The following is a 23,472-nucleotide window of genomic DNA, read 5'->3' as shown; positions in this document are numbered from 1 at the left end:
TTATAGCTTTTACTGTATATAACTTGGAAGTTCCAAACAAATATCAAATGCAGAAAAACTTAGTTCTTTCAATTTGAGGCCAATATTTTTAACGTACGGGTAAGTTTTTACTACCGTAATTCTGAAAAACGTTAAGTCGGTTTTTATTAATATCTCCGGTTTTGTAACGAGTGGTACAAATTGACTTCTGAAATGATATGATATAGTTTAAAAAAGGAATAAAGCCTAATTTAAACGGAATTTAAGAGTCTTTTATTCAAATACTTAAGAATTTTTAGAATAGAAAAGATCCGTCAAAAAGTAGCGGATACGGATACAGATCTTTACTTTCCCTTGGATATCCGCGGATACGGATATCCGGAACATCACTACTCCTAACCCTTATCGCTCTGCAATTTAGTACAAATTATTTTGAAACCCGGGGAAGGGGTGCTTTTTGTTCCAAAGAGAGCTCATAATGCATTTTTAACCTGTTTCTTTATAATTGATGTTTTAAATCGTTGCGAATCAAATAAGATTGCTAAGCAACCTTCGGGGCTTGGTCAGCGTTAGCGAGCGGGGGCAGAGCTCCCTAGTATATTGAAAAATAGTTAATGGTATCGTTAAATTATTCCCTGGAGGGGGAGGTTTGGAACCCTGTGCCCCCACCCTAAAGTCCCTAAATGTTATAAAGTTAAAGTTTTGTCAAAAACATTTCATGACTAATGGGCCATTTTAAAATTTTTAATTAATGCAGGTTTTCGAGCATTCTGTGATTTAGTTTATAAGCACTTTTGCAAGCTTTTTTCTTTTTCACTAGCATTTGAAATTCGAACACAAAAACTTTTAGAGCAGATAATGGTACACAATCTTCTCTTTAAGCGAAATTTTGAAATCATAAAAACTGGACACACATGCTTTTTTTTTTCTCTCTCTCTTCTTTTCACACACCCCTGCTTAAGAATGGGCAACCCTTTAAGACGCCAAGAATTCGTCAACTTCATTTTCAATAGTAGAAACTTTTAAAAGAGTGAGACTTAATTTGAAAAGAACAGGAAAAACAGCTTGGTATTTTCAAACTTCTTTCACTCCTCAAACCCCACAGGAGGTATGGCTGGAGCTCTTCAACTGCGATAAGCTCTATTGTTTGCTCCCCCTAGTCCCTCGGGTATACCAGAAAACAACAACGGCCTTAAAAAAGGTATATAAAAAATATTGGAATAAGTTCATACTGAAATAATATCAAATTAAGGCATTGATAAACATATAAAATTTTAAACTTGCCTGATAGAAGTTGTCTTAGGTGTTCAACTTCTTTTAGGGCATCTTATGCTATGTAGCATGATCAGTCTCTTGAGCCATTCAACACATAGAAAAAGCAAATTGAAACGAATTAATTTATGATTTAAAAAAAACTATTAGATATTTCACAAGGCAAAATAATTAATTTTGATATTGATACTAAGAATAAAAAATAGTTTAATCTGGTTACAAAAAGAGCTCCTTAACTCCAGGTGTTCTTCATAACTTGAGTTATTCAAAATTTTTTAAGCAAAAATGATTTTAACAAGAGATAATTTAAAGAAAGTCTAAACATTCTTTCAAGTTACAAATTTAAAAAAAATAATAATATAAACAAAAAAAAAGTATAACTTGGAAATTTTTTTGAAAAATTACAGGAACAGTAGGAGAAAACTATAAGAAAATTTCAACATTTTTTAAGCTATCATTCACCATTCAATTATTAGAAATTATCAGTTATTTTCATGAAAATAAATTTCTGAAGAGAAACATTTTTTAAAAAATATGAAAAAATAAAAATAAGTTTGCAATGTTACAATTTATGTTAAAAATATAACCGAGTTTTAAATATTTAGTAAACCAACCACAATTCAAGTTCCCTTATTTAACCAGGGTTCTTGCTAAAATCCAAGCTTGCATTTAAATAGAATTTACCGACAGTAAGCGATAGGCCCCTAATGATGCAACACGAAATTTATTTGCAGTTGAAAATAATGACAGAACCTTGAAATATTAATAAAAAATAACAAGTTTAATGCAGATCATAATATTCAGAAAGAAACCATATAGTAGATAAACATGTATCTTAACCGATAGATGTGTTTTACATAATAAAAAGATATACTATTTACATAATCTGAGAAATCTTAAATGTAATAAATACTAAGTAACATTCAAGGAAATTCAAATATAAACTCTAAAATTGAACTTGAGTAAAAAAAAAATTGCTCACACATAGGAAATTTTAAGACCCCCCCCCCCCCGCTCCGAAGCCCCCCCCGTGCCTACCGCGTTTGCAGTTTACCAGTTTTAGATGCCCAAAATGACTCGGACAAATGGGGCTATTGCATTTCATTAAATATTCGTAACATGATAGAAATACAATGCCTGATACAAATATTTTGATACGTTAACAATGTGCATATCACATGACATGCACATTATTGTACTTAATTGTAATACTCTAGTTAAAAAGATTATGAGCGAATATAGGGGAACAGTATAATTTCTGATTGGTAAAAGTATTAAACCAATTAATAATTTTCCCTCAGAATTAAAATCTCTTGATTCTTTTCATACCATCCAAGACATAATAAATAAACAATCTGTTTGTGTACACAGAAAAATCAGGTTGAAATGAAATTCAATATCGCATTTGTTATGAGAGACTTAATTTTTTTTTAATCATTGCGTAACATAGTGAAGTGATAATGTGAAAATTATGAAAATTGGACTAGTTATCTTTATTTTAGTAAAAGTTAAACATCAGCAATATTAATAAATAAAATTGAAGTAATTAAACTTACCTATATCCTAAATAAGGTAATTCAAGCGGCCACGGCCACGTGCAGCAAAAACTATCCTTTCACCGCGAGCGTAAACAAAGCATCACGGTGGCAGTTAACTGCAGACAATCAGGGAGAGAGAAAAAGATGATGGGGAAAAGCCTCAAGTTTTTTTTTTCAATTTCCTCGTGTTACTTTCTTTTCTGGCTTCATTCGAATGCTTCATTTTTCAAATATAAATCAAATTCGATTCATTTTTTCCCTTTTTAGTTAAGGTGATCGTATTTCTGAACGCCAGTTTTCAGGTGTGTCCTAAAATCCAGGAACGATATGGGGATTCTTATAAATATTTTTGGGGACTTAACTGGGACAATTTCTGGTAATTTTCACGAAATGTAAAAGCATTTTTTTCCCCTTAACGATTTTGATTTCAATACTTTTTACTGTTGTAAAGTCAAACTACATAATTTTTCTTAAACATTTTCGTTTCTTTCAAATGATTCGTAATAAAAATAAGCGATCATTTCTTATACCTTTGCAGTTACAATTTTTTATTGGTTTTCAGGGATGCCCACCTAGGGGAGGTAAGGCACAGACTGCACCATTCAAATTTTTAGGGGGGGTTATGTTTCAGATGGTATTTTCTCATTTTGGGGGCCTCTGCTTTCGGAGGGGGTCTCCACGATATAGAAGGGGTGCACCTTTGCCCTTATGGGAGTTGGGCACCCCTGTTGGTTTTTGACTAAATTCTTAAATGACTAAGAAGAATATTTAAAAATCTTAATAACAGTTCTGAAATATGTCATACAGTTTATAATAACACAGTGAAACCTGAATTTTATGTTTTTCAAGGGACCGGGTTAAAAAAACGCAAAATACGGGAAATACATGGCCCGATAATGGGACCCGATTTTAATGTGGGGAAAACGTGGATCCAGAGAACGTAAAATCGGAGTTTCACTGTATACATATGATATGAGCAAGGATTGCTTATGTACTAATTTTTGGACATTGACCAAAAATTTGACACAAAAGGAATTTCTTCAACAAATATGTTTTCATTCTCCCCGCCCCCTTTTTTTTTTCTTTCGACAACATGTTATTAAAAATAGTAAGTGTATAATTATAGATCCAAAGAGTCCTCATAGCTTAGCTATGCATATATAACCCAGTCTTGTGGCAGGTGTGCCCACCTAGGGGGGGAGGGAGGGGGGTCATGGCACAGACTTCGCCATGGGGGGGAAGTGTTTTGAGGGGTATTTTTTCTCTTTTTTAAGGGGGTCTTCGTGATTTTTAGAGGGTGCGCCTTTACTCGAAGGAGGGGGAGGCACCATTATTGGCTATGGATTTGTATTGCTAATCGACCACATGTTCTCGAATTTCGGGGACAACCCGTATAGAGGTTTTCGACCCCATATTCTCAAAAATAATCTCAGTACTTAGGCGTATTAAAAGTCCCCTAATTTTAAAATGCTACCGAATTTATGATTAGAAGCGCTTTTCTTTCTTTTGCATTTTTTTTTTTTTTGGGAGGATTTTATATAAGTCTACAAGAATTATCTTTTATGCAACTATTGTAAACTGATGACTGTTCTGGGCACTGCACCTTCAAAAAGAAAATATTTATTTAAAATGTATGAAATTAGTATAATGCGGCGCATTTGTATCTCGCCTATTTTTCTTTAAGAATTAGTTTATGATTTGAAAAAAACAGAGCCAAAGCTCCGAGTCAACTTGCTCGTTATCTCCGGGTGTTCTTAATAACTTGGGTAATTATAAGTTCAAAATTCATTCAATAAAAAATTATTTTAGTAAAAGATAATTTTAAGAAAGTCTGAATATTTTAGACATGCTTGTTCCACGCCAATTAAGCCCAATAGTCCCCTTTTTCTTACTTTCAAATCAAAAATGTCCGTTGTTTTCAAAATCTGGTCATTCTCTTTAAATTTTCAGTTTTATCGATTCCTCCCCCCCCCCTCCCCCCTAACATAAAATATAAATGTGTTTTTCACGGCAAAAATCTTGAACAAAAAATAATATTGTAGCTGAATTTTCAGATTTCTCAGTAAGAATTCAAGTCCCTTTTCTCCGTAAGGGCAAATTTAAAATCTGTTGGGAATAATTTATCACACTTCTTGTATTTTTAAAAATCTCATCCTTTTCCAGCTTTCTTCTCGGGGTTTCCTGGCCGCCATTGAAGTTCGCACGTGCAAAGTACAGAATAACAGAAGCCAGAAAAAAGTGTAATAAGTGTCAAAACGATGAAAAAAAATACAATTTGCTGATCGAATGCACAATTAACCGCTTACTGCTTCATTTTTGTAGGTCCTGTGGTCGGATAGTCGATAATGGATTAAATTTGGAATCTTTAGCAACTTTTATTTCAAATTCCAACTAACTTAAGCCTACAAAGTTGCAATATTGAAACTTTGATCATTATACATCACTAAAAAACCAACTAAAGCTATATATCAGCAAAACAATATTAATTTAAAGTGAAACTCTGAAGCAATTTTGGATCCCCATTGAATGGAATTAAGCGCATCAGATATGATTATTGAACAGCGAAATTCACCGATGAGCAAACGCCATCTTTCGCGCTAACTTAAAAAAGAAATACTGAAAGTGTGCATGATTTAAAACATTGTACGTCATAAATTTTATTCTTACGATCAGAATTAGAACGCAATTCCCAAAAGAACTTTCAGAAACCTTCTATGGTAAACGCCATTTATTATTATAAGTTACTATCTATCCTCGAGCAAGACTGGCGTACACCGTAGCGTTTCAGCCCAGTAACCCTATGGGTGCAGGTTCAAACCCCGTGTAGGTGTGGGAAACTTTTTAAAAGATTACAAAATCTCGCGTGCGGAGTGGAAAAATTTGAAAGAAAAATGAAAGTTTTAAAGTTTTTTTTTTTTTTTTTAATTATTTATCTTGGGGGGAAAATGATTTTTTTTTTTTTTTTTGGAAACAATCAGGAAATATGTTCAAAACAATAAAGAAATTTCACATCAGTGATAAATTTAAAAATAATGATAGTACAATTCAAATGTATAATTTGGTTTAAAAGTATGACACAAGTATTTTTTGCCCTGAAGTCTGTCCATTGTTTAAAATTTCGTTAAAGAAAGTTGAGGGTTCATCCGTTCTGTTTGCAATTATGATAATTAGAACAGCAATTTAAATTTTTACATTTCGTTCCCAAAGAGATATGAAATGCATTTGATTGAAGAATTTTAGAAGAAACAAAGTTGGAAGAAAATTATTTTTAACCTTGAAAAAATTGCTTTTTTTAATTAAATGAAAAAGAATTCGGTGAATGATTTTAAAATGGTAAATTCAACTGTTTCTGCTTAAAACAGAAAACTCTTTTTAAAACCCTGAAATATAACACTTTATCAAGGGGAAAAAAAGTTAGGGAAATTTGGGGGTTCTGTTTGTTTTTATAATAATTTCTAACTACAATTTGAATTTGTGATGTATAAAGGTAAAAAAGTGTGAATAAAATTATATTTTACTTTTTTAAAAGTTAATTACCAAAAACAAGAAGAAAAACAGTCATAAACAACCATTACTTGAAAAAAAAGCATTAGAGGAATATTATTGTATAATAATATCAAGTTTAATGTAATAAATTTATAACAAAATCCAGTTCAAATTTTGATGTTTAAAATTTTAGAGAAGAAAATAACGTTTTTGGCAATATTTTGTTCAATTTTGACTATCGCCAAAATGCTGGAATTTTAAATATCATAAACCGATTTAAAAATGTAATGTCTATTTTATTGCATTTCCACATAAAAATTTGCATTTTTACATTTCCACATTTTTTACTGTAAAAATATTCATTTTTTCTTTCGATTAATATGTTTTGAGAAGTGAAATACTTACATGACTTCATTTTTTGATATCAAAGAAGTAACATTATTAATTTTTATTTTAAAGAAATAATCATTTTCTTCTTCTTGAAAACTAATATGTAAATGTAAAAGTACTTACTTTTTCCCTTTAAATAAAGTATATTAGAGGTCAACAAATTTCTTAGATCAATAATACTTTTTTTAAATGCAGCATATAACATTTACTTTCACTCAAAATGTGAAGAATAAGAATTTTCGAAGTTTGACAAAAAAGCCCTACGAACGACCGATTTTTCTCATACGCAGGACATCCGAAGGCAAAGACTGCAGGATGTCAGAAAAGAAAATCCTTGGTACGTCCTGAAAGGACTAAAGTTAATCCCTGAAACTACCTTGTGTGATATTCCCGAGGATGTCCTTGTAATCGAATTTCGCACCGTGCTTTAACCTATATTTGAAAAAGTATTATGGATAAACAATCATGTTTTGTATTTATTTGATTTTTTTAAATGAAATCTTTCGCTAATTTGAGCTTCCTATTTCATAATTAATTGTGATTTTAAAAAAACTGTACTTTTTCAAAAAACTTCTTTGAAAAAAAAAATAATAATAATAATAAAATATATAAAAATAGTAAACTTAAAAAATAATAATAAATTTTTACGCTTATTTAATTTAAATGTTATTCTCGTAACTCGTTTAAGTTTTGTAGATCATATTTCATTAGGATTTTTAGAAAATTTCAGTGAGAAAACTAATAAAATAAAATTTTCCCTTCAACTTGAGATGAATGTCCTAAAAATGATTGATTTTGTTTAGACTCGGGATATCCTTAAAGATAAGTCCCCAGGACATCTAAAAAAAAAGTCCGTTCTACGTCCTGAAAAGATAAGGATCACTTTAGGTCATCCTTAGGCCTAAAAAAAAGTTTGTCCTTGGGACGTCCTGCGAGACGTGCCTAAGGATCGCCAAATTTCATCAATTTTTTACAACGGACTAGATTTGGACGTTCAGGACATAAAAATGGACGTCCGAAAGACTTTTTGTGCTGTCTGGGAATTACATATAAATAACACATTTCATTAAAATGCCATTGAAATTAGTTTTATACTGTCGAAGTCGAACGTAATATTAAATACGAAGACAAAATCTTTGAAAAGAAATTTTCAAAACAGTTTTTTATGATTCTTTGGAGTTGTCCCTATTTTGCACCTAGGTGTTCAATTGCATCACTAATCCATAAGTTGAAGGTTTAATCTACACTTGTAACAAACCTAAATATGCTACTACTTAATCTAAATGTGTAACAAAGTTTAGTATGGTAGTTTTTTTTTCAACACTATGCTGTGTGACTGTACCTTGTAGTATTATGTTCTTGAGGTGGAAACCAGTCATCAATAAAGCACAATGCTGTAAAGTGAAAAAATATTTTTGAGTACTTTAGTTCTGTCTAATTATGCTGTAAATGAAATACTGCAAGTTGGTAACTGATTTTGGAGCATATCATTCTGTTAGGGTGATTAGCTTCCATTATTTAAGAGTGTGTGTGTTTTTTTTTTTTACATTTCCTGAATAAATAATTGAGCTGCCACATTTATTTATTTATTTATTTATTTTTTTAACTGACAGTTTAAATAGTAGTGTTATTTACTTTGGCTTTTTTCTGTGAGTATCAGAATATAAATGATACATACTGCTCAGAAGTCAAATAAACTAGCCCAAACCAGAATGTTTGCTGAATATCAAGAATGAAAATTTTTGGAGAAACACTTTCATGTCTGGCTAGACTCTAATTTATATCACTTGCAGATTTAAAAAGAAAAAAAAAACTTATATTATTACAACCATTTTAAAGTAAGCATACTTAAGGCATCAAGACCCTACTGCATGCTGTTACCTCTTGCATTTTCATTATTATTCTAATTCATTTGATCTTAATTATAGAAAGAGTTGTAATATTATGTGTTCTGAAAAGGATAAGAAAACCATAACACATTTTTATTCTGTAGGCAAACACAATGGGAACCTCCTGATTCTAATGACACTGAAGACGTAGATAGTGAGACTCCTACATATGATGAACCAAAAGTATGATTTTTAGTTCCTAAGGTTTTTTGCTGAAAAATCTATTCATTCATTTTATGGTATTGATTTATTTGTAAACTGCACTCATTCAATATATTCTGCATTTAACACTTCTGCTGCCAATCTCTAGCCAGTGTGTAGCCCTGAACAGTTATTTCTCTTCAACCGTAGGGTATATCAGGCGTCTCTGAGAGTTTTGACAAATAGGCAGTCTATCAGCAGCAAACGTGTTAATGAAGAGCATTTAAGAGGCGTCAGAATAACTTACAAGCGAACTATATACAGTGAAATCCCATTACAAGCAACCTTAAGGGACCTCGAGTTTTGTTCATTGTAATGGAATTCAATTAATTTAATGAAAATTAAATGTGAACTAAAAATTTATTTGGTTGAAATGGATATATTATTGTATTGGTACTTGTTACGTAACATCACCATGTCTGTATCGTCGCCTCAGAGCAAAAGTAAGACATTTAATCCCAGAAATAACAATAAGTTATCCTACTGTTGCTTTGAGGCGACAATTATAATATAATTATAATAAAAGTGAAAAATATTGAAAAGACCACACCAAAAGCCCATAGATGCGCAACGCAGCAAAACTAAAAAGCCAAGTAAATATAAAAAGTTTACAAGCAAATAACAAGTTTTAAACAATATATATGAAAAATAATGATAAGAAAAAAGAAAATACAAGCAGCAATTTAATAGGAAAATACAAAGGATGAATCCAGAGCTCATCAACCGCGGAGGATTCAATAAATGAGGTCAAAAGACCCAAAAAATTAACTACAAACTAAAAGAGAGTGTTTAAGTTCCAGTATATGCAATACAGAGTAACATTGGGCAAAACGCAGCACATGTTAAACTATAAAAAATAAACAAGAAATTAAAGCTAAAATTAAAAGCAGGGGGTTTTACCTCGACTAATTAGAAAAAACAAGTTCCGATAGTTAGCCATCCATAGGACAGTACCTGCCAATAACTTAAATCATCTTACCTTAAGATCCAAGGAGAAACAAACCCAATCGATTAATCAGCAAATCGAGATTCAATCCAATTATCAACTTTAAAATCAAAATGAATTTGATTTGATATATATATATATATACTGATGAGCCAAAACATTATGACCACCCAGTCAATAATGCGTTGTACCACCTTTGGCCTGCAAAACAGCTGCAACTTGCCTTGGCATGGATGCCACAAGTTCATTGTAGACTTCTGGAGATAGATGGTACCAAATGTTAATGCAGCGGTCACACAAAGTTGAGATATCTTGACATGGTGGTGTTTCAGCTCTGAACTGCCTTTCCATGAAATCCGAAATGTGCTCTTTAGGATTTAAATCTAGTGAATTTGGTGACCAGGGCAGTAATTAAATCTTCATGAAGCTGCTGGAACCACTCCAGAACATTCTAGCCTTGTGACATGGGGTGCTGTCCTGCTGAAAGATGCCATTTCCAGTAGGGAAGACCGACGCCATGTACAGGTACACCTGATCTGCCACGATGTTCTGAGAATAGTCCACAGATTTCATGGTATGTTCTACCACAACTAAGGGTCCCAGAGCCTGCCAGGAAAAAGTCCTCTTAACCATAATACCGTCACTACCAGCCTGTTTACGACCAGCCGTACAAGACTGTTCGCCTGGAAGGGAGCAAAGCCTGACATGACCATCCCGTGATGAACGAGAAATTGCCAGTCATCTAAGGACCAGTCTCGATGTTCTGGGGCCCACTGTAGGCCTAGTTGGCATTGACGATTGGTCAATAGAGACAAACGAGTGAGACATTTGCTACGCAGTCCCATATTCAACTGTGTCCTCTGAGCTGTGTGTTTGGAAACACTTCTACTCGCACCTGCACTGTATTTAGTTGTCGGTTGATCAACTGTCTGCCTCCAATTTTGCTTTACCAAGTGGCCTAGTCTCTGAGGTCTCTCATCTTTGATGACGCGTGACCGTCCAACACCTTACGCCTACTGTTCATTTCACTGTCCTTTTTCCACTTTGCATAAGTACTAACAACGGCAGATCGTCAACAACCTACCAGTTTTGCAGTTTCTGAGGTATTCAATTTGAGTCTTCAGGCCATTACAATCTGCCCCCTATCAAATTCACTAAGATTGTTACCCTTTCCCATAACTTGCAAAAGAAAGTGCTCGAATGAACCCTGACCTTCTTTAGCCCCTGTTATATACCAATCCCACTTCATCACATGGTTTCCACGTCATACAGACAAGTTCTTCGAAAAAGTTAGGGGTGGTCATAATGTTTTGGCTCTTCAGTGTGTGTGTATATATATATATACACTTACACACACACCCAAACATGCACACATACATACATTTTTGCTTTCAGTTATATGCCAATCTAGTAGGATTTTGTTTTAAGTTACACATTTTTGTTTTCAGTTGAAGCATTCTTTTTGGTTTTGCATGTTTTATGTTTTTATGTTTTTCCTTTTTTATCAGTTTTTTAATTTTCTTCTTATATTTCTAGGAGCGTAAACATGCAACTCATTCACGTAGGTCCCACAAAAAGGTAAAATATAGGATTGGGTATTTTTTGAGAGACTTCAAATATGGGTTCTATCATGCTCTAGTGTTCATTCATTTATGTTTCTTAATTTAATATTTTATTTTCTAGATTTTTCTTTCTTTTTCTTAGAAACAACTTAATTTAACTCAGAAATTATTACTTTACTACTTTGCTTCACTGATATTTATGAGTAAAGATTGAATAGTTGAAGTTGCCCTCAAGATAAAATCTATCATGTAGATTTAAAGGAAGATGCACATTATTGAAGATAAATCCTATTTTATTTTTCCTTATTGATTCAGCATTATGATTTTTTCTCTTTTAAGCAATGTAACCTTAGAGCATCATTTAATTGAACACATTTATTGAATTAGTGAATTTGGGTAATTGTGTTGCAAGATTTTGCAGAAAATATTCTTTATTTCCTGTTACATCAGATTTGGTGATAGTAAGAAAATCTTTTTAACATATGTTTGTTTTGTTTTCATTCCATTATTACAATCCACAGTAATGTTTTTACTCAAATAAAATAGCATTTGTATTACAGATTTTGATTTGTTTTAATAAAAATGTTGTGCTGCTAATGTATTTATTTAGTTTTTCTTGCTTTATGATTCCTACCAATTATTTACAACCAACATTTTTCACTATTCTGAATTAATTTCTTGTTTCGGAGAAGTCACAAAATTTCACCCATTGCATTCAAAATGTTTAGATTGTTGTCAGAGCAGTATCATGATTCTTTTCTTTTTATGGAATTTTAATACTAATTATTTATCTACTTTTTGCTTTGACAAAATTATGATTGCATTTACTTGAGATCCATTTGAACTATGCTTTTTTCACAATTAATTTTTGTCCCTTTGAGTTCATCGTAGTTTCATGTAAGTCGTAAAATCTAATTAATTTTTTTATTATTATTTTAACTCTTAACTTAATTTTAATCATCATTCTTATTCATCTATGATTATCTTTATTTATGACAAAATAAAATCTGATTGTGTATGGCGTCTAGATGAATCTATTAAAAGCAGTCAATATTTAGCACACAGATAATCTGAAAGTTGAGATATTGCCTCTCAAAGTTCAAATTTTAAAATTCAATGTAGATCAATTGTTAAAATTAAACTCATTTATTGGGGATACTTATTAACTCATTATGTGCTGCTATATGTACCATATAAAAAATTTTAATTTCTTAAAAATACGATACATATCATTATACATTTTTCTATTGTTATGCAGTTAGTGTTTTTTTCCTCTCACAAACTAAGCATTTAGAAACCATAACATGTTTCTGTTAAAGAATGTTCTGCATCTTTGGCGGGTGAAATTATCACTCTGCTTTCTACCTCATTTAGAAAGAGTTGAAACTCAAAAATAGTTAAATGTCATACATTAATGTGCTATGCTGTAATGAATAAATGTAAAAATGCATTTAAGAAGTTAGTAATATATATATTTAGTCCATTTATAGTGAAGCCATATATAGTGAATTTATTGCGATGCAGTGTTTTCTAACCACAGTGAAATGAAATTCCTTCACTGATACAATGAAGCGCTGTCATGTTAAAAGAAAGAATACATAAAATACTATTTGATAAGAATTAAACAAAAAGGTAACTATTTCTGAAATACCCATTGCCTGCTCTTGGCTCATATTGAGACATTAAAGCGAGTTTATGGGGTTCACTCTTAAATAAAGAAAAACTTTTCTGCCGTATTAATTCTTTTCAAGAATGTCCTCTAAAATGCATGCTGTAGCATTGGACAAAGCATTGGGCAATAAAACAAAAGGATCTAACAAAGGCATGAAAATATTGATTCTTAAAAAATTTCTCTCAACACATAGTCACAATGCCACAACTTCAAATGAATGAAAAACACTGACACTAACACAATTATCCTGATTAACTTGATGGAATTCTGTGGAAACTGATATAATTGTCAGATCGCAGATGTAGAGATAGTCAAGTTCATCAGAAAATTGTCTACAAAAGAAATATTAATGTCTAACTGGTTTCCTTCCAGCATTTCCTTCTCCCCACCCACAGAATAAAGATTAGAGGTGAAGAAATGTAATGAACTATTAAAGCATAGCAAAAATGAGATAAGAGTGGTTATTGGTATTTTGACAGGACATTGTCATCTAACGAGGCATCTGAACATTATTGGGATCACAAATGACCCATTATGTAGACGCTGCCATGTAGCTGATGAAAGCTCAGTTCATATATTGTGTGAATGTGGCTATTACTCTGCATATCGTTTTGAGTACCTAGAGTATCATTACATTGAGTTCTGAGAACTGACAAGTATTCCAGTTAAGCTTTTTCTTAAATTCCCCTCTGCAACTGGTCGCTTTAGGACTTAACGATTATTCTTCTGCTTCCTAAGCAGAAGAATAATCATTATAATTTATATTAATCGTTCCTAATTTATGGCCGGGAACTTCTCTTTTAGATCATTCCTAGCGTAACGGGGGGGGGGGGGGGGGGGGGTTAAGAGTACAATAGACCATTGGTGGCAGTGCTAGTGCTCTCCCCATAGAATATAATAAAAGGTCATAAGGCAAGTGAAAGGATATTTGTGCAAGCAATTGCTTGAAAAGGCTCAGTCAAGAAATGCAGCAGAGCAAAATAACTTTTTTGTGAAGTTTCGCTATTTTTGAGGAGCAGTTGGTAACCCCCCCCCCCCCCAATAGCTCATGGAAATGAAGGTTAACATGTAACTTGAAAACTTTTTACTTTTTTAGGTTCATTAATATCATACCTCATATGCTTTTAAAACAAGCTTGATGTGTGCATCACATGACTTCCTTTTACTCCAATTTTATGTCATTTCCCCATTACTGGCAATTTTAATGTGATTCAATAGTTTACTCTCTAAATATCACCAACAGTGGCCAAATTGAAACAGATTTATTTTTAAAAATCGCAAAATTTGTCGCCAAGTTGACGACAAAACTTGGCGACCAAAAGACTGGCGATATATTGCCATGTGTCTGCCAAATTATAACAATACTTGAGTTTACATCGAAATTAACAATGATTTCCCCCAAAATAGGGGGCAAAAGACCCCCTTAGGAACATCGGAATGCAACCAAAAGAGGAGGTGCACAACTAGACCCCACTAGGAGTCTACGTACTAAATTTCAACTTTCTAGGACTTGCCGTTCTTGAGCTATGCGACATACATACGCACATACAGACTTCACAAGAAAATTCATTGTAATTAATTCGGGAATCGACATTATGGATATTTCGCGTGTCTATACGTTCTTAGACACTTATCCATGTGTTGTCGAGTCGGAAAAAAAACTCAATATTCATTCGGGGGTGAGTAAAATGGAAATTAAGATCGATTTTTGAGGGAAATTTTTTTTGTGAATACAATATTTCCTTTTTTGTAAAAGGAAGTAAAAATGGTTTTTTTACAAATTTTTGAAAAATATTCTGTGGATGAGCATGTGGGTGCCTTTTTGAGCATAATCTACACCTCTCGTTATAGTGGGGAATTTCTGACGCTCTGAACACATCTCTGTGCATTTCTATGAATCATTTCATCTGCCCCATGCACACATTCTAATTTATGTCTGCATTGCTAAGCACTTGTATTTTGCAAATACCCAGTGCACTAAATGATATTTTAAATGGGGTTGTGACTGTGAGTTCTTTAAATTCTTCATTTTGTTGTAACCTATTTAATATTAATTTTCATGGGTTGTATATTAAATATACTTTATTCATTTATCTACCTTATTTTTAGCATACCAAAAAGAAGAGTACAACTACTGCGGCTGCTGATACTAGTGGGAATCCTGTCTCATTAGAAGTTGCAAAAAAAATTAGAGAATTATTTCGAACAAAGATGTCTGCATTTGTTATTCAATGTTTAAATCCATATCGAAGAGATGATTGCCAGATTGCACGAATCACAAACAATGAAGATTTCAAACATTTGGCAAGAAAGGTAAGAGAAAAAAGGTTGATTTTTCTACTTTAAGGAAATTAATCTGGCTTAATGCAAATGATGCATGAGTTTGTAGTGTGTTAGGCGTTTTAAAAAATATTAGCAACTTACTATTTAACTTGCAGGCTTCATGCTTGTCTTACTGTTAGCTCAGCAAAAGGACTTTTTTTTTTTGTATAGCTTGCTTATTGACAGAAAACAGGGTTACTGTAAATCTTAAATAGTTTTAATACTATTATTCATTTTTCTATATTTTACAAAACTAGACTTCAGAAAAAAATTACACTGAGAGAGACCACTGAAACTGGAAGTTGGGAATAATCAGAAAATTATCTCGGAATGAGCTATTTGCACGTCAGGAAAACTTGATATTTAATGTAATTTGGATTAATTATGACTCACTGTTTATGAAAATGTAGTTTTGTGTGTAAAAAAAAGATTTCTCTTAATTAATACGTAATTTTAAACTAAGAGAAGATAGATGACATATCACATTATGGCACAAAGATGCATTGTGATTGGCTTGACGTCACTATGCACCTTTGCCTTAATGTTTTCATTTTAACTATCGGTATTGCAGTGTATTCTACTGTGTTGGTGTCCGATGTAATAATTTTCTTAATGCTTCTTATATAAAGTTTTATTGTATTTAATGCAAGCAGTGTTCCTTCTGGCTTGTAATGAACAGTTATGCGTCTGAAATATTGTCTCTTCTAAAAATAAAGTTAACTAAAAATGATTTAATGAAACTCTCATTATTAGCAAAATTAAACCAATAGGTTCCCCATCTTTTTTCTTTTATAGTTGCCTACTTTCCATAGAAGTAACTCAAAAAAAAAAAAAAGAGGAAGAAAAAAAGATTTTAAAGAAACAAAAACATTTATAACACTTGTACTAAAAAACTGATTTCCTGTAGCAAAAAACTAACAAAATTTTATCTGAACATCTTCTTAGTTTTAAGCTTTAAAATATGATAATAAAAAAAATCTAAATAAATTTCTACATATACTTAACATCAACGAAGCTGTAGATTAAATGATGTAAGTTCAAAATGCGTATCAATTTTATTTAGCTACAAAGGTCATAGTTTGTGTAGCTGAGATGCGAACAAACGTGTTTTGTAACATTGAGGTCTTCTGTTTAAACCCCGGTGGGTTCACATTTTTCAAAACCTCAATTAATTGTTTTTCTTTTAAAATTTTGAGTTTTGTTGTTTTTACGTTTTTTTAATCAACGACCAATGCGTAAAATATTTCTTCTGAAGTAAAAATTTGTATTTTAAATGCAGTTTGTTTAAAAATTGCAAATATTTGAAAAGCATTGTAATAATATTGGGTGTACTTAACTACTTTTTTAACCTTATGAGTTTTAATTGTCGGAGGAAGGGTTTTTGTTGTAATTCAGTTCCATTGGTTTTCTTCTTCATGCTTAAAAACTAATGTTCTTTAATTTGAAATGTTCCAGTAAAAAAATCAAATTTTTGGAATTTACTGAAACGTAACAGCTGACAGAAAATGATTATGATATCAACGAACGAGTTTATTTTTCATTCCTCTTTCCTTTTCTTTTGGTATAACAAAACATCAGTGTCAATGACAATTACTGTAAGTAGCCAAAATTATTAATAACAATTTTTCTTTTCTTTAAATCCTTGAACTGATTTTTTTTTTTCTTTTTTCCCAACTAAACAGAAACAGAATATGGAAACATATGGTAATAGATATTATATTTCAGAGTATTTTGGACATTTTTCAATATTATTTTTTGCTAAATTTAAAAAGCCATTAACTTCAAGTTTTCAATAAATTTAAAAACTAAGCCATACTTTTATATGAAGTAAATTATATTAATCTGATAAGTGTTTTGCTATTTCACTAAGTAAATACTCTTAGGTTTAGGTTGTAATCACAATCTTTTTGTCTATTTATTTTATTATTTTTTTTTTTTTTTTTTTTTTTTTTTTTTTTTTTTTTTTGTGGCAGTAAATGTTACCACAAATCATTGTTGGCATTTACACACAAACATTTTTTTGTACTGCTTTTTAGGATCGCATAGGTTTTATTACTATTATTATTACAGACCGGGGGGGGGAGATTTTTTTTTCTTGTCAAATTAACAAATTTAACCTTCAATATTGCTAAAATAAATGGAAGATGTTTTATGAGCTTGCAGTTCAACAAAAATACATATCTTTTCTTTCTAAAACATGCCAAACTGTGTCCTTTGTGATAAGTTGAAAAACTGAAGTTAGGAATGCTAAATAATACTTTTTTTGAAAACTGTCCATATATGTTTGTCCTTTTTTCTGCATACCCAAGCTTTCTTAGTAACAGAATAACTTTAATGGAAGTTTCAGGGACTTGTGAAATGACACCAAGAAATGCACCATTTTATTAGGACACCACAGAAAATTTTTTATATATTTTGTTTTGATGCGACAGAACTTTCCCCTCTGACTTTTTATTTTATTTTATGTTTTTTATTAGGTGCCATTTCAAACTCCACAAGCACAAAATTATCAAGATCAATTAAGTCAATACATAATTTTTCAGAAAAATTCTAAATTTAATGACACTTTTCACTAATTTTTACATTTGCTTTGAACTTTCTTCTGTATCTGCATTTAACATTATGACCTTCTTAGACAATCCTTCATTTGCTGAAATGACATACTTATGAGGATATTTTGTTAAAATCCCTGGTTTTAACCAGGGCTGCGGAGTCGGAAGGAAAATGACCGACCCCGACTCCGACTCCTGGATTTTGAAACGCCCGACTCCGACTCCAACTCCGACTCCGACTCAAAAAAATAATAATAATTGTATTTTTTCAACTCCCTCGCTCTCTTCAGGGGAAGGGGGAAAACCTCTAAACAGAGATTGAAATATTAATTCCTTTTTATGAAAATTTCGCATTTTGTTTTTTATTGTAAACCTAAGACGCGTACAACGTTAGAAATTCAATTTAAAGATCAAATTTTCCAATAGTTACGAGTTAAAAAGTGAGATGACTTAAAAATCCCTTTTAAAAAATTTGAAAAGGATTATCTGTAATTTGCCCCCCTGTAATGTTTAGCAAATAGATATTGATCAAATCTTGTGCTTTCAATTTTTTAAAGCTGTAACTTGAGAGAAAAAAAGCTTTTTTTTCTAAATCCAAGTTCTTGAGAGGGGGTGGTTCGCCCCGGGTGACACCCATCTGGTAGATGACACCCAAAGTTAATTTCAGAGTTTATAAAAAATACAAATAATTTAATTCTGAAAAATTTTGCGAATATATTTAAAATTATATTTTATCAATAAAATTTCAACGAAAATAGGGCACATATACGTCAGGAGCTAATTTTACACAAAATGCGGCGGTATATAAATTTGTACGAATAGCGGTTACTATACCTATATTTCTTCTTCGCCAAATTTTTAATTTAAATTTTATTGGCTGCTTTGAATTAACCTTAATATGAAGATTTTAAGATTAACTGCAATTATTGAGTGTTGTAATCAAGAAATCATTTACACTTATTTTGTTCCATACTTTTTAGTGAGAACCAAGCTTATAGAAATATTCTTAATAAAGAAAAAAACATTAGATTATTTCATCGAATATTTTGGATTCGTACTTTCGCGCCAGAACTTCTTTGAATTTGCCGTTTACCCTTAAACGCTTCAACCTTAGCTACTGGCCTCAATTTAATAATTTGTTACGTTTCTTTTACTATTTTATAATTGAGATCGAACAAAACACTATATTTCTATTTTTATTTGAAAGTGATTACTTGAAAATGTTAGGCAACAAAACCGTTTGCTGACAGTTGCTATTAGTTAAGTTAAAAAGCAAGCAAACTAGGGGACAGCTACAGAAAGTTCGAAAGCACTCAAGCTAGCTGATTGCCATAATGGCAGTTATTTCCTTATTAGTATCTTTTTATACATGTAATCGAACCAATTGGTAGTCCGTTTTTAAAAAATGCAAGGAGAGTCAGGGAAAAGGAAAGAAAAAAAGAAACCCGGAGTCGGAGTCGGCATGTTTTCTAACGACTCCGACTCCAACTCCTTTACCCCAAAATCAGTCCGACTCCGACTCCGACTCCACAGCCCTGGTTTTAACCATGGTTGAGTTTTTTTCTGGGTAAAGCTAGCTTGTGCCAGGATATTTGAAATGGTAAAACCTGAGAAGTACTATTAGCCCTTTTTTATTGACATGAAGGTAATCATTTATTATTTAATACTAATAAAAATGTGCATTAGTTGTAAGTTATAGCAGTTTATTATTCGGTATTATTGGAGTAAATAATTACTAATAATTTACAGAAACTAAGTAATCTGTGATTACGGGATTTTTATGCGACCAGAGCCAAAAGTTGAAATTTAAAAAAAAATTATAAGGTTTTCCAGTTTACAGTAACCATTGGATCATTAGACAAGTAATATACTGAAAGCAATCTTATGTCTTTTTTTAGATCAAGTGGAAGGAAGGAACAAATTTTCCCTATTAAAAACAAAAATTTTGAGTTAATTAAAAAGTCATGTCATTTGTTTAATGAAATTGAACTAGAAGAAAATGTATTTGCATTTTTTTATTGTGTAAAGGGAGTAAAGATGAAATTTCTTTAGAATTAATTGTTTGAGGAAAGTTACTTAAAAAAATGAATATTTTTTCAGCATGAGCCTTTTTACAAACAGGAGAATAATAAAAGTTTACTGCTAATAACATATTAAGTTTGAATAAATATAATTTTTTTTAAAGAAATTATCAAGTCATAAGCACATTTGTTTTGTTTTTACCAAAAGTTACATTGCAGAAAATGTGCTTTGCATATAATATGAAATTCTATTTCTTCAACAATACAATATACTTATATCTACCACCTCAATTTAATGATGTAACACCTTTGCCCTTAATACTGCATGGATTCTTTTTGGGCATGGGTTCTATGAGATGTTGGTGGGAATATGAGGACCAAATCTGATAAAATGCACTTTCCAATTCCTTAAGTTTTAAAAATACTGAGTCCACCTACCTGGTGTCCTGTTCAATCTCAACCCCAAGATTCTCTCTGAATATGATTGAGATATGTAGCCTGTGCAGGCCAACTGAATAAGGTTAAGTCTGTCACGTTCTTCAAACCATTTGCAAACCTTTCCAGTTTTGTAACAGGGATCATTGTACTACTCCATGTGTCTATTTTCAGCATGGTACATCAAGGGACTGATTTATCTAGGTGAACCCTGTGACTGGACCCAGACCCCCCCCCCCCTCTTTAAAAGAGGACCCCCAAGTTTAGCAACTTGTAATCAAATTGTTCAAACATTTAATTTTCTCGATTATTTTCAATGTTTTATAAATTTTCCATCAATTCTAAAACTAAGCATTTAATTAATACCATAAGCTTGTTCTTTTATTAAAATAAAGTGAACTAACTAATATTGTCTATTAAAAGGGGAGGGGTCAGCATTTTAGTTTGTTTTCATTGCAAAATAAAAGAATAGACAAAATAACTTCTAAAGATTTTGCTTTCATATTAAATATATTAGCATGTAATAGTTTTTACTGTGAAATTTTCACAATTAATACCAATATTTGCTTATGTTGATCAACATTTCATTTTTCGCTGGAATTCGGTGTTACAGTGTCCATGTATACAGTGCATTTTATTGTTAACCAACAAATAATAAACTAGAAGATGCCATGCGATTTGGCAACTAGAATAAAAGGACTTAGCCTTGGCCACCATCGGAAAATGAACAACAAAGCCTTTACACTTGATAAAAATTGCCTACATCTTATCTGTCAGTGCCCTACTTGCTGTTTATGCCCAGGCTCTCACTGGTCTAAATTGATCCCTGGGTACATCATGAACATAAAAAGGATGTAGAGGAATATGGGGCAAAGTGAAGAAGGATATCTGAGGTTTTTTTAAAATGAACAAATTAAAAATTTGTTTTGAGAATTGCAGTACATAAAGAATGAACATGGTATTTTATAATGAAACTTGAAACAATAATTTTTATTTTTGGCAGTAAATTTGCATCTTCAAAAAGAGGGGGAAAATTTAAAAAAATATAATTTATAAACATTTTATTTTTTAATTTTAAAAAATAAAATATTTTTCTAATCAAATATTTTTTACTCAATTATAAAAATAATATTTTTGATCAAATGAATGGCTGTATTTTTTTCCGGACTGGAATGGACTACACATGCTTCTACTAAGTTTAAATTTTAAAAGATAGGTAGCTCTAAAAACAGTAAATATTTTGTGATTTAACTTTGCCCCGGGTTCCCCTACTTAATCTGTGAGAACATTTAATTGTCCTTGGACATTCAGACATTGTTCCTCACAAATCAATGTTTACATACAATGTGATGGAAACATCTCCCAAAGCATAGCATTTCCTTTGCTAATTTGAAAGATTGTGGCAATGCACTGAGGATCGTTGTTATAATGCTGTTTGCGCCCTCTTTGGAGCTTGCCACTTGGATGGTGCAAAAGAAAATGTGTGAGTTATTGGACCACATGAACCTTTCCAATCATCTTTTGTTGAATCCTTGCCCTCTTTTGCAAACTGGAAGCTTCTGTTCAGGGCAGATTGTAGAGATTTTTGAACTGGTTATGTACTTCCATTACCCATACATTGTATTATGCTGCAAATGGTTTGTTCAGAGACTTTTATAGTTGTTCCTAGTTCAGTTTCCAATTTGAAGTACTGCTGCTGATTTGTTAGACTGAACAACTGTGTTAAGTGTTCTTTCGCCTCAAGCATTCTGTAGCCAATGACGACCACAAGTCTGATATTTAGACCCTGTTTTCTGCTGGGTAGTTCACTCTCCAAACATTGTTGTTCTTGAACACTTCATGAGTGCAGCCATTTTGCTGATGATGCTTCTCCAACACTTCTAGAGTCTACCATCTTCCCCTCTTCTAACTCAGTTGAAGCACACTTTTTGCTCATTTATTTTCAAACAATACAGTGCACCTGTTGATTTACTTGTCGTGCATTCCTTCTATACAGCTATATCGCCCTCCAGTGACAAAAAAGGTATTAAAACTGATCTGCATATTAGGGTCCAAGAGGTCATAATTATTTGGCCAGGTATTTGATGTGCTTATATATATATATATATATATATATATATATATATATATATATATATATATATATATATATATATATATATATATATATATATATATGTATGTGTGTGTGTGTTTATTTATTTTCTTAAATTTCAGCTGACTCATTTTGTAATGGCTAAAGAACTAAAGCATTGTAAAAGTGTGGAGGATTTGGATTGCAATGATAATGTGAAGCACAAAGCCAGAGATTACATATATAAATACATGGCAAAATATGGTAAAGTGTATCGAAAAGAAAAAGGTGAAATTTTTGGAAATATATGATTTTGAACATTTGAATGTGTCATTACAGCTCATAGCTAACCTTAAAGCTGCCTGAAACATTGTTGTATACTTTCATTTTATGTTTCCATCATCCACACTTTTTGACTGCAGCATAGTGTGAAATTCATTTTCATTGTTCAGCTGTACATCTTTTAGTCCCATAAAACTAAATTGATCACTCCCTTGTTTTTTCTTTTCGTTTCTTTTCTCTAATGGTTAACTAGATTGAAACTGGAGTGATATTTTTAGCATTTTTTCTTATATGAAATCTCCATTTAAAAAAAAAAAAGCTATTGTTGTCCAAAGAAAGAAACTGAAACATACATAATTTTACCATTAACCCAAAAAAATCTTTTAAATTGTTTACATATTTTCTTATTGGGTTAAAAATTATGTGAGAATAAATGTGCTGAAAATATTAGATAAAAGCTTTATTTGGCTATCAGCACTGCATTGTTTAGGTATTATTTGCTTTGAATATTTATTACTGTAAAATATTTTCTAATTGGAAAAAATTTTGTGAGATTTGTTGCAATTGTCTTTTAAGCACAGAATTGTTGATTATAAACTCAAAAAGAAAAAAAAAAAGCATTTTGCATGTAGTTTGTGATGTCTTTTGTTGTTTTGTTATGTTAATCAAGTTATTTATGAGATATATTTATTAATTTTTAAATGAATGAGTTACATCTTCGGCAAAGTCACCATAAGGCTATTTATTTTTCTGCCAAATAATACTTGAATGATTTGTTATCTACAGTGTCATTCTTATTATGAATGCTGAATTTTATTTGTTTTTAAATTATTTATTTTAAATAACCTTTT

General features: G+C 31.6%; 1 protein-coding gene across 1 annotated transcript in view; it reads left to right on the top strand.

Moving 5' to 3' along the window:
- Nucleotides 1-22,650, top strand: part of LOC129219007 (histone-lysine N-methyltransferase SETD2-like) — a 187,654-nt gene extending 165,004 nt beyond the window's left edge. Inside the window, exons 17-20 of the mRNA XM_054853327.1 lie at nt 8,659-8,737; nt 11,238-11,279; nt 15,045-15,248; nt 22,483-22,650. Coding sequence (XP_054709302.1) covers nt 8,659-8,737; nt 11,238-11,279; nt 15,045-15,248; nt 22,483-22,650 — 493 coding nt within the window. The remainder of the gene's footprint in view (nt 1-8,658; nt 8,738-11,237; nt 11,280-15,044; nt 15,249-22,482) is intronic.
- Nucleotides 22,651-23,472: the final 822 nt, after the last annotated feature.

The sequence above is a fragment of the Uloborus diversus genome, chromosome 3, assembly GCF_026930045.1.
Source record: "Uloborus diversus isolate 005 chromosome 3, Udiv.v.3.1, whole genome shotgun sequence".
In the NCBI taxonomy this organism is placed as follows: Eukaryota; Metazoa; Arthropoda; class Arachnida; order Araneae; family Uloboridae; genus Uloborus; species Uloborus diversus.
This window is presented reverse-complemented; position numbering and strand designations above follow the sequence as displayed.